Source organism: Saimiri boliviensis, chromosome 4 (genome assembly GCF_048565385.1).
Source record: "Saimiri boliviensis isolate mSaiBol1 chromosome 4, mSaiBol1.pri, whole genome shotgun sequence".
Taxonomy (NCBI): domain Eukaryota; kingdom Metazoa; phylum Chordata; class Mammalia; order Primates; family Cebidae; genus Saimiri; species Saimiri boliviensis.
In genome coordinates this window covers 164,004,152-164,020,176 of record NC_133452.1, presented here as the reverse complement: position 1 = coordinate 164,020,176, position 16,025 = coordinate 164,004,152, and the positions used below count along the sequence as shown (strand labels likewise).

The following is a 16,025-nucleotide window of genomic DNA, read 5'->3' as shown; positions in this document are numbered from 1 at the left end:
TGCCTTGATATTAGATCTCTTTGCTTCTGGCTCAGAGGGGTAAAAGAGCAGAAATGATGGGGCTTGTCTCATTCTTTGAGGAAATAGACCTATGTAGAGGAGGCTACCCTGTGGTAAAATCTTGTCCTTATCACTTAAAATTCTAGGTTTATTCTCTGACCATATCAAAATTTCAAATGGTAAAAGAATTGGATCCAAGAGAAATATGGGTAAACTTTTGTTCTCAGTCTTCTCCCTCCTCTCCCCTTGTTGTCCCTTCCTTTATTTTCTTGTCCTTAGTTTCTTTTCACTTTTTTTCTCCACTATTATTGGCAAACTCAGCTATAGGATAGAACCAAAAAATAGCGAACATTCAAGTGTACCCCTTGTGTTATTGGACTTGCTTACACGATTGGGGTCATGAACCTTGGCGTCTAGATTTTAAAACACACACATTTGGGCTCAGCGCGCTGAAATAAACATCTGATTAGAAATTAAAATATAAAATGACATATTTAAGAATTCTATAGAAACATGAGGGGACCAAAAAAGAAGTTTAAAAAAAAAAAAAGAATTCTACAGAAACAGTAAGAAACAATACAGGTTCTGAGATCTTGAATGGAAGGAAAACTGCTAGCCTCAAGAGTGGGTCAAAGATGCTCAGCAGGCAGCGAAGTAAGGGCATTTTGGTGGGTTTAGATGGAGTGCTCAAAGTTTTAGGCTCTAAAAATCAGAGACTGACCTTGGCCCATAAACAAGGCTTGAGTGGATTGGGAATTTTAATTAGCTGGAAATGAGAGGAAGGAGCCTCCATCCTGCTGGCATGTTAGCTGTGGCATCGTGAGTGGTCTAGGATGGGCCTGAAAGAGATGAATCTTAGCTTTAGGATACTCTAAACACCTGAATCATGGCCTGATAGGCTCTGCCCCTGCCCAGTTATGCACACATCCTGTGTTTTCTGGTTTGCTGCCCTCCACATATGTTGGATGTCCTCTTTTTAAAATTTTTCCCCAGCCTTTCTGTCTGGCAAACTGCTACTGATTCTGCAGGCGTCTGCTTGGGCATTGCCTTCTCCCAGAGGCATCTCTGACCATCCATTTCAACTGCCCTGTGTAACTAACCATTGCACAGTTTGACAGAGGAAGTGCCCCAAAATGAATGAATTTATCAATTCATTTAATACATTTTTTGAATACTTTGTATCAAAGACTGTTTTACATGTATGCACACATCAGTGAACAAAATAATTAAAAATAAATACCCTCAGAGAGGTAGGACTTTAGGAGAGTCAGTAAAAAATATAATAAGTAAAATATTTGGTCTGTTACCAGGTAAGTGTCACAGAGGAAAAAAAAAAAAAACAACAAACTAATAGAGCAGGGTTACGAAGATGAGGGCAATGTAGCGGTTGGAGAATCACAATGATGAGCCAATGAATGAAATGGGGAGCATGAACCCCAGTATCCAAGGGTTCAAAGGAGCATGCTAGTGTATCAAAGCCTTTGAGGTGCTAAGGGTTTGCTGAGGGATAATATTTGTTATAGGAAACCGATCTGGGATTAAGGCCTGGGCAGGATGGACTGGTGGGGATCCGTGCTGCTTTGATGGCAATGTTGAGTTTGCTTCAGTAGGTAAATCTCAGATCAAAACAAGATAAGCTGAGCACAGTGGCATGTAGTCACAGCAATTTGGAACGGTGTGAGGTATGAGGATCCCTTGAGCCCAGGATTTTGAAATCAGAATGGGCAACGTAGGGAGACCCTGTCTCTAAAAAAAAAATGCCAAAAATAAAATCCCCCCTCAAAACAACTGCCACGAAAGAAAACATATGAACCACAAGGTTAGAGTGATACTTGCTATTATATTAAATAAACTCCCAAACTTAGGTCTGAACACAATGGAAGTTTATTACTCTGTTACGTAATGTTCAGTTCCACCGTCTTTCTAGGAAGAAAGCCTCCTTCCATCTTTTACCTTTGGCATCTTTGGGTCTCACAGATCTCTGCTGGAGACTCAACATCAGCCCAGCAGAGAAAAGGAAGAAAAAAATGCCTCTGTGAGAGAGATTTTTATGAGCAAAGCCTGGAAGTGGCACACATCATTTCTGCCCACCCTCTTGCCAGTACTGCCTCAGCCCCACCTATCTGACAGGGGGAACAGGAAAGTGCAGATTGGCTGTGTGCCCAGGTGGAAAACAAAAGGTTTGACAGATGAAGGGCAAACAGATTCTTCGTATCCAGCTTTTTATCCTTCCCCTCCTATGCTTGTATTAGATACATTTCATTCATTTTGAAGGAAGATGAAGGTGGGGGAGATGGGTGATGTTCTCTACCAGCAGTCCAGAGGGATGAGCCTGTGAGAGAAGGGAGGTTTCTAGAAACTGTTACAACTACCCATGTGGGAATTGCCACCATGAATTCTTCAACCTGTCATTCAGTGACCTTCCATATCCCTCACTGGCAGTTCCACAGGGCTCACCATCAAGCAGATGTTCCCATCTTAGACAGTCCTCACTGCCTGGCCTTTGTCACTATGTCTTCTTTATGAAAAACACTGATTCTTTATCCTCACCGGAAGAATTCTTATCCTTCAAAGTTAGATCAAATGGAACTTCTAGGACACTGACTAAGTCACATTCATCCTTTAAGAGCATACAAAGATTCCAGGGCTAGAGGGTGAGGGTTTACTGCACAGGCTCAGTATCCAACAGCTGCGCTACCTGGGAAACTCAACCTCTCTGTGCCTTAATTTCCTCATCTATAACACAGGGAGAATGACAGTAGATAACTCGAAAGGTTGTTGTAACAACTAAATGCATTGGTATCTATTATGTAAAGTTCTCAAAATACTACCTGGAACAGAGCAAACACCCAATGAATTGTAGCCATCACCATGATTGTTCTCAGAGTCAAATACAGTATTTCCTATCTGATAAATTACAGAAGTGAATCAATCACTCTCTCTCTTTTCTCTAGAAGGAGACAACAGCCTTTAGAAATATCTTTTCCAACACTCATCACTGCTGGAAACTGTTTCATCTTGCAAATAAACCAATGAAAATGAGTGATCCTAGAAGAATATAAACAGGTATTTTGAACAATCAAGAAAGAACCAATAAGAAAAATTAGCTTGGACCTGGCTAAGAAAAATTAGCTTGTTTTTTTCTGGTTATAAAACTATTAAACTGTTCTTCACAGAAGCTTATAAAACGAGAAGCATAAAGACAAAATTAAAATAACTCCTAGTGTCTCTTTTTTATGTATATCATATATATTCACACTCATATATACATATATCATGTATCATATATGTAAAATAAATTTTAGGTGTCATGCCGTATATATATTTAGATAATAAATATGCTTATAAACAATTCTTATGGATGTATAATTTATAGGTATATTGATACTTAGGTATTTTAATTCCCATTTCTATGCATTATAGATTATACAGCTCACACACCTTTGTGCATAAATCTTTGTTCAAATATTTTTTCCTAAGGATAGACTTCATGAAGTGTAAATACTAAATCAAAAGTTAAAAACATTTTCTAAGGTCCTTAACATATACATTGCCAAATTGCCATTCAGGATCATGCCAATTTATATTCCCAACATAATACGGAAATTCCTGTTTTATAGCACTCATATTTACAATAAATTTTTTAAAGCATTGTTAACCTAATAGGCCCCCCAAAAAAGTTTGAAATTTCATTTCCTTATTTTAATGACTTTACTAGTGAGGGCCATTTTTCCCATTTTTTTTTTTTATTAGCCATGACCCTATAGGAAATAATTATTTGTTTTTATGGAAACTTTTTAGCTATCTAATTCAAAATATGCATCATTTTTTTTTTCTGGGTCTTAAATTACGGAATCTAACAATTTTCTTTTTTTCTTTTTCTTTTTTTTTTTTGAGATGGAGTTTCACTCTTGTTACCCAGGCTGGAGTACAATGGCGCAATCTCGGCTCACCGCAACCTCCGCCTCCTAGGTTCAGGCAATTCTCCTGCCTCAGCCTCCTGAGTAGTTGGGATTACAGGCACGCACCACCATGCCCAGCTAATTTTTTGTATTTTTAGTAGGTTGACCAGGATGGTCTCGATCTCTTGACCTAGTGATCCACCCGCCTCGGCCTCCCAAAGTGCTGGGATTACAGGCATGAGCCACCCTGCCCGGCCACAATTTTCTAAATTCTCTAATCCTGTGTTGGTTTTAAAGCAATGGAATCTGTTAACTTTTAAATGTTAGGATCAACCTGATCCATAATCTGACCCCTAGTCACTAACATTTAACGGTACAAACACTCAGAAATTATGAAAGGTCAGAGAAGCCAAACAGATGTAAAAACATACAGGTGCTCAGAAAGATGCACCTGTAATCTCTCTAAATAAAAATATTTTCCAAACTGAGTGACACAGTACTTTAGTGAGTTGTGAAATCAAACTCATGATTTCCAACCCAGTGTTCTTTTAGAAATGAACTAGTTTACAATAGAATATGTTGAAGTGCTGGCACTCAGAATAGTACTGTTTTCTGAAAATAAATGAAATAAATATATTTTTTTAATTTAGGCATTTGTCTAAATAAAGACATCCTCTGCAGTCTTTTGACAATTCCTTTTTTTTGGAGATAGGGTCTCTCTGTGTTGCCCAGGCTGAAGTGCAGTGGCACAATCATGGTTCACTGCAGCCTTAAACTCCTGCGCCCAAGTGATTCTCCCACCTCAGCCTTTTGAGTAGGTGGGAACACAGGTACATGCCACCATACACAGCTAATTTTTTAAATTTTTAGTCGAGACCGGGTTTTGCTATGTTGCCTAGGCTGGCCTTGAACACCAGGGCTGTAGTGATTCACTGGCCTCAACCTTCCAAATTGCTCGGGTTACTGGCTTGAGCCACCTTACCTGGTCTGTTTTTTGAATTTTGTTGTTTCAGGTGTTTGTGCATATGTGTGTGTGTATGGGTATAACAGAGAGAGAGAGAGAGAGATTTTTCTGTCACTTTGCAATTATAAGTTTGTAGTCTTATCTTTTGGCTTTTGCTTCAGATATATTTCAAATGTAGACTCTCTCTTTTAACACACTGTCTCTTTAGGCAAGGTCTTTGCCATTCTTCTGAAAGTATTGCAACAGACTCTTAACCTCGGACTGTGGGCCCTTCTCAATAATGACTGTTTCTGCAATAAATCTGAACCCAAGACAACTACAACAATACAACAAATTATTTGCTTAAACATTTCCAATGGTGGCTGGGCACGGGGGCTCTCACCTGTAATCTCAGCACTTCCAAGGCAGAGGTGGGTAGATCACCTGAGGTGAGGAGTTTGAGACCAGCCTGGCCAACATGGTGAAACCCCATCTCTACTAAAAACACACAAAAAATTAGCCGGGTGTGGTGGTAGGCACCTATAATCCCAGCTAGGGAGGCTGAGGCAGGAGAATCACCTGAATCTGGGAGGCAGAAGTTGCACTGAGCCAAGATCGCACCATTGCACTCCAGCCTGGAAAATAAGAGTAAAACTCCATCTCAGAAAACAACAAAAAAAACTTGCATTGTCTACCAAAATCACACTACTATTTGTGGATCTTCACAAAACGGCCCTTACAGAGTTTTCCTTTGTTGAGGCCCTGTGCTGTGAGCACACTTAACTCCATCAGCATCACAGAAAGGCCTTGGCCTTTGAGGGCAAGCTCTTATCTCCAGACCTCTCACAAAGACCAGTTCCAGCAGAAGCTCAGGGGAGCATACTTGACATTATTCCAATAACCATTTTCCCACAGCTCTGCAGCCAAATCTGCCAACCGAGTTAATTAATTAAGTACATAATTCATAGACGGGGTCTCATTTGTTGCCCAGCTGAAATGCAATAGTTGCAACCTCAAACTTGTGGGATCCAAGTGATCCTCTCAGTCTACCCAGTAGCTGGGACTATAGGTATATGGCACCCCACTATACCCAGCTAATTTTTTTTTTTTTTTTTTTGAGACCAGGCCAGGCTACTCTTGAACTCCTAGCCTCCAGCAGTCCTCCCACCTCAGCTTTTTAAAGTGCTGGGATTACAGGCATGAACCACTGCCGAATAAACCAGCCCAGTCCTGTTAGACATGAGGGAGGTCTGTGGTTTCCAGTCGGTTCTTGAGTCTAGAGTCCTACATCATGTTTTTTTGGTTTTGTTTGTTATTTGTTTTGAGACAGAGTCTTGCTCTATTGCCAGGCTGGAGTGCAGTGACCTGATATCTGCTCACTGCAACCTCTGCCTCCCAGGTTCAAGTGATTCTCCTGCCTTAGCCTCCAGAGTAGCTGGGACTACAGGCACGTGCCACCACACCCAGCTAATATTTGTATTTTTAGTAGACACAGGGTTTCACCATGTTGGCCAGTATGGGCTGAATCTCTTGACCTCGTGATCTGCTCGTTTCGGCCTCACAAAGTGCTGGGATTACAGGTGACAGCCACCGCACCCGCCCCTCTACCTCACGTTTTGAGGTAGGTGGGACCACAGGTACGTGCCACCACACCCAGCTAATTTTTTATAGTTGACGTTTTATAGTTAATTTGGGGGAAGGACTGTGTCTGTTTATCTGGGAAGCTAGGAACCGGCAGGCAGATGGAGGGGAGCTGAATTAATGAAACCAGAAGCAAACCTCAGTTGAGGACACCAGCCATGAGAATGGCCGGATTTTGGCGAATCTCACATAATGTGTGAGATCTTGATATAACCCCGTCCTTGAGAGCCTTCTCTAAAGCTACAGGGACTTGGGAGCATCTTTAATTTCAGACAACCCATGTTCCTGCGGATTATGTTTTATTAGATTGCACTTGCCTAAATAAAGACATCCTCTGCAGTCTTTGACAATTCTATAAGCATCTTCTGAGTCCGCAGTTAGACAGCTAAGAGGTCTGTGTTACTTCCTTCACATATATAAATAATTTTAAATAAAAATCAGGGCGTGAATAATTTATTTCCTCTATCGATTTGAAGCTATCCATTTGGAAGTTCACTCTGAAGAAATGAAATAAGTCTTCTGCCAAAAATTACTTATCAATTTACAAGGAAAGGGGGAAGTTTTGTTCTTCTCCTTAAATTTGACTGAAAATCGAGGGCTTTCTCAAATAGTTTTGGCAACCGGGGTCATTTTTCATTAAAAAGCAAAAAGTCATGTGAAATATGAATTTCCCCAGATCATTTAGCACGAAACTCTGGGAGATCCTGTACAGAGGGGGTTTGTTATAGTCAACTTCTCTGGGTAAAACAAACACAAATGCTCCTCCTCTGAGGGGCGGGGGCGGTGCCTAGGTGATGCACCAATCACAGCGCGCCCTGCCCTATATAAGGCCCTGAGGCACCCTAGCGTTTTACGCTCTTCGCTGGTTACTACTTAGTGTGTTTCTCTGCTGTTATGTCTGAAACTGTACCTGCAGCTCCTGCCGGTTCTGTTCCAGCAGCTATGGAGAGACTTCTAGCCAAGAAGCGAGGGAAAAAGTCAGCTTCCTTGACGGTTGCAAGTCGCAAAGCGACCAACCTCTCCGTGTCCAAGTTGATCACCGAGGCCCTTTCAATGTCACAGGAAAGAGTAGGTATGTCACTGGCTGCGCTCAAGAAGTCACTGGCCGCTGCTGGCTACGACGTGGAGAAGAATAACAGCCGCATTAAACTGTCCCTCAAAAGCTTAGTGAACAAAGGAATCTTGGTGCAAACCAGGGGTACTGGTGCCTCCGGTTCCTTTAGGCTCAGTAAGAAGGTCACTCCTAAGTCTACCAGGAGTAAGGCCAAAAAGTCTACTTCTGCCAAGACCAAGAAGCTGGTTTTATCCAGGGACTCCAAGTCTCCAGAGACTGCTAAAACCAGTAAGAGAGCCAAGAAGCCGAGGGCAACAGCTCCTAAAAAGGCTGTTAGAAACAGGAGAAAGCCTAAAGGAGCCAAGGGTAAGCAACAGCCGAAGAGCCCAGTGAAGGCAAGGGCTGGAAAGCCAAAACTGACCCCACAACATAAAAGTAATGTTAGAAAGGCCACATCTAAGAAGTAAAGAGCTTTCCAGGAAGCCGATTGAGAAAGAACACAAAGGCTCTTTTAAGAGCCACCCACATTATTTTAAGATGGCGTAACACTTAAGTTTTTGACAGTAAACTATAGGTTTTAAGTTGCGATGGGCTGGGATGAAAAGTCCAGGTGGGAGAATTATTTCCGGCCAGGCTTCGAGACCAGCCTGGGCAACACAGACCATCTATACCGGGGGTCCCTGTGCCCCAGGCCACGGACCAGTACCGGTCCCTGTCCCTGGCTCGTGAAGAATTGGGCCGCACAGCAGGAGGTGAGGCGTGAACGAGCATTAACCCTGAGCCCCGCCACCTGTCACCTTGGCAGCAGCCTTAGATTCTCATAAGCGCAAACTATTCTGAACGGCACAAGCAAGGGATCCAGGTTGCAGGTTCCTTGTGACAATCTAATGCCTGATCTGAGATGGAACAGTTTTAGTCCGGACGTCACCGCCCCCAGCCCCTGCACTTTCTGGTCTGTGGTATAATTGTCCTAGACAAAACCAGTTCCTGGTGCCAAAAAGGTTGGAGACTGCTGGTTTTACAAAAGAGTAAATTAGCTGAGCATGGTTGGCGCGCTCCTTTAGACCCTGCAACTCCGGAGCCTGAGAAAGGAAAATCTCTTGAGCCGAGGAATTTGAGGATACAGTGAGCCATGATCGTGCTACCTAACTGCAGCCTGGGTGACAGCAAATGAGACCTTGTCCAAAATTTAAAAAGTTAAAGGGCTTCTTGTCAGAGACGTGTTGTATACCTAAAGGTCCAGGAATTGAACAGTCTGATGTCCAATCCTGAAAAGCCTGATGGTGCACTAGAGTAGGCTTTTACATGTAAGAGCATCTAAGTTCTGAAAATGCCATTGTTTGCCGAGGAAGGGAGTGGAGAGCAATTCGGTATCCAATGATATGCTGATTTTTTTTTTTTTTTTTAACACAAGTACTACATTCTAGTCTTTTCCTGTGGTGTCATTGTAACTGCTGGTTCTTAATATGGTGTCCACCGACTTCAAGGGATCAATAAATAAGAATCAAGTTATCCCTGAATATGGATTTAGAAGTACTACTGTTATTAGATTTTTGATATATATCAACAAAAACACATTGCTGTCAAGTGGTTCGATCATTATGTTAATATTACTGGTGAAACATTGTAACCCTATGAGTTAAGTATTTTCTTTATGAAGAGTCTGTAGGTTTCATCGACTGCCAGAGCATTGCGCAGTCGGAAAAATTTTAAGAATCCGAAGCTTCATGGAAATGTTGGAGGCTGCCCAGTTAGGATCTGAATTCAACCTTCCTAAACCACAAAATTGTTCTAACTCTCGGGATCTGAGCTAAAGTATCTTAGCTCACTTGCCTGACATAGCAGAGAGCTCTTTTGTCTAAATGCTGTGCCCAGGAGTGGAGTGTCCCTAGATTCTTATCACAGTGAGGATGAACGACTAGCCTCTCCCGGCAGTTGGTCAGTCTCTCAACAATATGGGAATCCCTCTGGATGACTTCCTGCAACTTTGCTCCTCTGGCCTTCTAGTGCCTGGCATACATAAGGTTAAAAACAGTTAACCAGCTATGGTTCTTCCTCCAGTTCTGGGGACTATTAGACCACTTAGATTTTGGCCAACAGGACAATGGTCATAGAACTCAATCCTGCAAATGAGAGCTTGTCCCTAAAGATGCTTTATTTACATAGCTGTGTGCTGCATGAGACAAAGGGTGTTAACCTTTGTTCAACACATGCCTCCAGCCACCGGGTTAAGTCCAAAGTATCATTCTTAGAATGCTTTCAAATGCATGCCTTTGGAGAGGGAGTCTCTAAAATCCAGGCTGGAGCATAGTGACTGCGATCTCGGTTCATTGCAACCTCTTCCTTCTGGGTTCAAGCGATTCTTCTGCCTCAGCCTCCCGAGTAGCTGGGATTACAGACCCAGGCCACCACGCCTAGTTTCCTTTTCTTTTTGGTAGAGCTGGGGTTTCACCAAGTTGGCCAGGCTAGTCTAAATCCTGACCAAGGGAACCACCCGAATTGGCGTCTCTAAGTGCTGGGATTACAGGCGTGAGACACAGCACACGGAAAAATTCTTTAGTGGAGCCAAGTACTCTTATTAGAGATTACCTGTCTAGACCTACTTTCTGCTTAAAAAGGACTTGTCAAAATGTGCAGTCAGGTTAACAGATACAATACCAAATAAAACCTAATATGCCCGTCAGCAGTCTTATGTAGGATGGCGCAGTGAACTCTGCTATCCAGACTTGTTTTTTGCAACGTATTTCAGCTCTTTTAAGTGACTTTGTGGGCGGCCCTGAAAAGGGCCTTTTTTGTTTATTTAGTTTCCCGGAGACCGTTTCAGCCGCCGAAACCATACAGAGTGCGCCCCTGACGTTTTAGAGCATATACGACATCCATGGCAGTGACAGTCTTGCGTTTCGCGTGCTCCGTGTAAGTGACAGCATCTCGAATAACGTTTTCCAAGAAAACCTTAAGCACACCTCGAGTCTCCTCATAGATAAGACCAGAAATGCGCTTGACCCCACCGCGCCGCGCCAAACGGCGAATAGCCGGCTTTGTAATGCCCTGGATGTTGTCCCGAAGGACTTTGCGATGGCGCTTAGCGCCACCTTTCCCCAAACCTTTACCTCCCTTACCGCGACCAGACATGATTCCTATTGCAATGGAAAAACCTGAACTGACCCAGTCCCTTAAATATGAACTTGGCGGACCTGATTGAAAACAACATGAGTTGGCGCGGATTTTTTTCAAATTAGGTTACAGAGTGGGTGGAGCAAGAAAAACTGTTTCATTACGAGTTCATTGTTTTGATTGGCCCGTGAGATCTCGCTCTTCGTGGGCGGAGAAGGGTGTCTCCAAGCTGAATGCACTGTATTCCTGTCAGCCGAATGACGCTAAACACAGCTCCATTCCACGTTTATTTTTATTTCCACGTAGTAACTAATAAATTAGGGAATAGTTTATTGGGGAAAGTACAAATAATGTTCAAAGGAGGTCAGATTTATAGGTCAAGGGACTTACCCTCTCAGTCATTTTAATATTTTTATTTAAACGATGGCATTTTGATGGCCTTCTCTGTGCTGAACAAAGTAGAAGTTTTGTTATGAAGTTTCGCTCCTAAAGACCCGAGGTTTGGGAGGACAAAAATGTAGCCAAAATAATTGCAAATTAAAACCTCTTAAGTGCAAACTTCCTCCTCTTCACCTTCCCTATCTAGATTCAAATATTTATTGAATGGCTCATTTTTCAGCAGGTCTGTGAGAGAGGCAGGGAACATAAACATAATTCTGGATAACGTTTTCTCTTGATACTCTTCCTGGCCTACTATGTCTGTCTGCTATACCTGCAATTCCACTCCCTTCCCTCCATTATTAATCCCCTTTCAACTTGCTCCAGCTTCAGAGAAAAGAACATACGTTTTGTATAGTTGGGGATTAATTGAAGTGTAGGGCTAATACTTGATTAAGGTCATTACAAAGTCTACAGGGTCTTCCACTGGGAGGTTTTGTGATAAGATTATTGGTGTTAAAATAAGGCTAATCTCCTTTAAAAATAAACATAAATAGAATAGCAGAATTGGGTCTGAATGTGGTTTGAAGAGATCTCTCAATTCAAAATTTTCTTCTTAGCTTCCTGCTGCAGCTTTTGAAAATGTCCATAAGAATCACCTTTGTTTAAAAAATAAAAACTTACCCCTACCCAGCACCCTCTGTTTAATAAATAAATATCTATCGTGAATATTTACAATAAGACTGTAGCCTGTGAGAGGCAATATATAGTAACCTCAGTCTTGCTCACATCAAGATTAGAAATCCAGGAATGGAGAAAAGACTCAGGAAAGGTCAGAATGCTCTAAATGTCATATGGTTTGTATCACTTCTGACATAACTGATTACATTCTTCTGCCCCAAATTGAGTTCTTAGGTATTTTTAACTGTCACTATCCACATGTGGCAACACATACCTCATAAGTGGAGGCTTAGCTAGGAAGAAATGTCAGACATTACAGAGAAAAAGTGCAGAGTCTGAGATCATAAGTAAAACTCTGAAATGTCAACAAGCCTTTTAATTCATGAAAATTAAAATTATAGCAGCATATGCAATATGGGAATTCTCTGAAAACATACATCATGTGAACTCCCCTGGAACATACCTCACCAAGTGCCATCTTCATTTAAATCAGAGGTCTAGGATGCCTTTCCTTTATTTTGCCTATTATATCATCTATAAAACACCATTTTTATTTTTCTATTTGATTTACTTTCTGTTTTCTACTCCTAATATCTCCTTTCTAAACTTTTCTCAATGACAGCAACTCAAAAACAATAAATGTCAGAACAGAAATATTTAAAGGATCTACAGACACACACACACACACACACACACACACACACACACACACACACATGACCCTAAAATGGATTCCTTCACTCTGGGAAGAATTCAGGCATACTCAATCTTATGGTTTCGGAGAGGGGAGGCTCACCTGCCGAAATCTGTATGGCTTCCTGTTCACTTTCGATTTCACCTTCCTCTCACCCATCAGGTGAACCTCATTCATTCAACATGAGACCCAAGACCTTCAGATTAAAACTCTGCCAACAACTTGTGGTTAAGACAATCTGTGAAACTTTCGAACAAATAAACCTAGGATATTAATCAGAGGTCTTGCCCTGATGCAGTGGCTCATGCTTGTAATCCCAGCACTTTGGAGGGTGAGTTGGGAGAACTCAGAAGTTCCAGACCATTTTGGGTAACATAGCAATATTTCATCTATACTTAAAAAAAAATAACCAGAGGTCTTATGCAAATAAAAATTGGCCAGAAATACCCTCCACTAACTCTGTCAGAATATCCCAGTTGAGGAATGAAATATGGTGTGTGTGGGTGGGTGGGTGTGTATGCATGTGTATGCGTGTGTGTGTGTGTGTGTGTGTGTGTATGCACCTATATATGGTACCTGTATATTCAATAAATAATTCTGATACTTGGCCAGAGTTGAGAATGACCAGCAGTTCAGCATACACCATCAATTTCAAGTATATAATTGTGCTTTAGTAAAACGTAAGGAAATCCCAGAGTAGAAATACTTTTGAGCTATATCACAGGTGAGAAAATGCATTAAGTATCGCCTCACCCAACTTAGACAATGGGGGCTTTACAACATCACAACAGTTATTTCCAGACACTTGGGGACATCACCCCTGGTCTTGGGCAAACTGCTCCTCTAGCCAGTGGCTGATTTATCTCACTCCCATCTAAGGCTTCACTGCTTCTCTTTTTCAGAAACCTAACCTATTTATACATACCCATTTTCTGATTCATTGTTTTCTGTATTAAAGTATCAATGCCATTGGCACAACTTTGGTTCTGTAGCATAACCTATGTCTCTGCTGGTTTTCCTTACCTCCACTCCTTACTCTTCTAGGAAAAAATCTCTGCTTTTTCTTTTCAGTTTAAATTATTTTACTAAAAGGTCTTTTAACTTGTACTTCGTAGGCTTGCTGTACTTGCGTGGACACTCTCCCATAAACAGTTAATACACTTTGACTTATTAAAAATAAAGTTATTTGGACAGGAAATTCCTTTTCTTTTCTTTTTTTTTCTTTTTTCTTTTTTTTTTTTTTTTTTTTTTTGAGACAGAGTGTGGCTCTGTCGCCCAGGCTGGAGTGCAGTGTTGCGATCTTGGCTCACTGCAATCTCCACCTCCCTGGTTCAGGCAATTCTCCTGCCTCAGCCTCCTGAGTAGCTGAGACTACAGGAACCTACCATTACACCCAGCTAATTTTGGTATTTTTAGTAGAGATGAGGTTTCACATTGACCAGGCTGGTCTTGAACCCCCAACCTCAAGTGATTTACCGACTTAGCCTTCCAAAGTGCTGGAATTATGGATGTGAGCCACCAAGCCCAGCCTTCTTTTTCTTTTCTGGTTCCTAATTTTTTGGCCCAGGCTGAAGTGCAGTAGCACCATGATCGCTCATGGTAGCCTCCACTTCCCAGACTCAAGTGATCCTCCCATCTGAGCCTCCCAAGTAGCTTGGACTACAGGTGCACACACCTAGCTAATTTTGTATATTTTGTAGAGATGAGGCTTTCCTCTGTTGTCCAGACTGGTCTTAAACTCCTGGGCTTAAGCAATCTACCCACCTTGTCCTCCCAAAATGCTAGGATTATTGGCGTGAGCCCCCAGGTCTGCCTGGAAAGAGAATTTCTAACAGTACCCTCTCTTAAACATTTGTTTCAAAAATTTTACAAACTTGATAGTAATTAAATTTGATTTCCAAAATTCCCATGAATACTTTCTTAATAGCACACAGAAAGCACAAAATACATTTGTTGTAATTATTGTGAATACAAACTTACACAAAGAAAACCCTGTAGCATTATACCCATACTTATAACAGACGCCCTCATATACACAGTAAAGCTCTTGGGCAGTAGTGAAATTGCTTATTCACTGTTTTATGAAAGTGCCATTATGGTGACTCTGTTTAAGGAATAAATCAAGGATAATTAATAGACTAAAGTTAGCTAATGTGACTTCCACTGAAAGTTATACAATTATTGGTACTTATTCCCCTGCCCACAAATAACGAATTAAAGACTCCAAAATTCTTTTTAGAATCTTCAGACCAAAATCCAGAATTTGATTTTTTAAAAATAATTTTAAAATACTTTGTATCTAAAGCTGGTGGATAAAATAACTTGGTGGATGATGCTTCAAGGCTACCTATCCCAAAATTTCTCCCTGAATGATAAAGAGAATAAATGAATATGTGAATTCAAAAGTTAGAAATTTGGCCAGGTACCATGGCTCATGCCTGATAATCCTTTTGGAGGCTGTGGCAGGTGGATTGCCTGAGCTCCAGAGTTCAAGACCAGCCTAGGCAACATAGCAAGAACCCGTTTCAACAAATAGTAGAAAAAAATGAGCAAGATATGGTGGTCCCAGCTACGTGGGAGGCTGAGGTGGGAGGATCATCTGAGCTCAGGAGTTCAAGACTGCAGTGAGCCATAATCACACTACTGCACACCAGCCTGGGTGTCAGAGTGAGACCCCGTTTTAACAATAAAAAAGCCAGTTAGAAATTTGGCCAGCTGCAGTGGCTCACGCCTGTGATCCCAGCACTTTGGGAGGCAGAGGAGGGCGGATCATGTGAGGTCATGAGTTCAAGACCAGCCTGGACAACACAGCGAAACTCCTTCTCTACTCAAAATACAAAAAAATTAGCCAGGCATGGTGGCATGCACCTTTAGTCCCAGCTACTTAGGAAGGTGAGGCAGGAAAATCACTTGAACCCAGGAAGTGGAGGTTGCAGTGAGTGGAGATCACGCCACTGCACTCCAGCCTGAGTAACAGCATGAGACTCTGTCTCAAGAAGAAAAAAAAAAATTCTGTATGAACAAAACAAAATCCTTACATTTTAAAATACACCTGAAAGATGTTTCAAAAAATTTAGAAAAAAAGTTATAGGAATCAGGCAAATTCTGAGATTCCTTTTTCCCTGCAATAAACATCAGGAGTGCTGCTGTTCCCAAAAAGATGGTAACAACTGCCACACCATATGTTTCCTTGCCTCAGACATAAGGTTATCTAGTGGTTAAGAACGGCTGGAATATAAATCCAGGACAATCATTTTATTTACCAAGTTAACTAACCTCTCTGTGCCTTGGTTTCATAACAGCAACATAAGGATAACAGAATGGCAGCAATAGCTCCCACCTATCTCATAAGATACTTTGGAGGAATTAAATTAAGATTCAGAACAGAGCCTAGTATCTAGTAAGTAATAATAATTGGCTGAAAAAATGGGTTTTTAAAAAAATTATACATATTCATGAGGTAAAAGTACAATTTTGCTGCACTGATACATTGCATTGCGGTAGAATCAGGGCCTTCAATCAATCCTGGAAAAAATTAGTTTTAGAAAAGAAATTATGTCATGAAAAACTTTTACTATACAAATTCATCCAGTCAAGAATTAAAAACTATAGAAGTAT

At 41.4% G+C, this 16,025-nt stretch overlaps 2 protein-coding genes across 2 annotated transcripts; one reads left to right on the top strand and one right to left on the bottom strand.

Annotated features, from left to right (window-relative positions):
- Nucleotides 1–7,340: 7,340 nt before the first annotated feature.
- On the top strand, nt 7,341–8,070 carry H1-6 (H1.6 linker histone, cluster member). The gene has a single exon (XM_003927270.3). The coding sequence runs from the start codon at nt 7,381–7,383 to the stop codon at nt 8,005–8,007; it is 627 nt and encodes a 208-aa protein (XP_003927319.2). The 5' UTR covers nt 7,341–7,380; the 3' UTR covers nt 8,008–8,070.
- Nucleotides 8,071–10,304: 2,234 nt separating this feature from the next.
- LOC101053838 (histone H4) lies at nt 10,305–10,705 on the bottom strand. Its single transcript, XM_003927281.4, has one exon. The coding sequence runs from the start codon at nt 10,670–10,672 to the stop codon at nt 10,361–10,363; it is 312 nt and encodes a 103-aa protein (XP_003927330.3). The 5' UTR covers nt 10,673–10,705; the 3' UTR covers nt 10,305–10,360.
- Between the last annotated feature and the right edge of the window lie 5,320 nt (nt 10,706–16,025).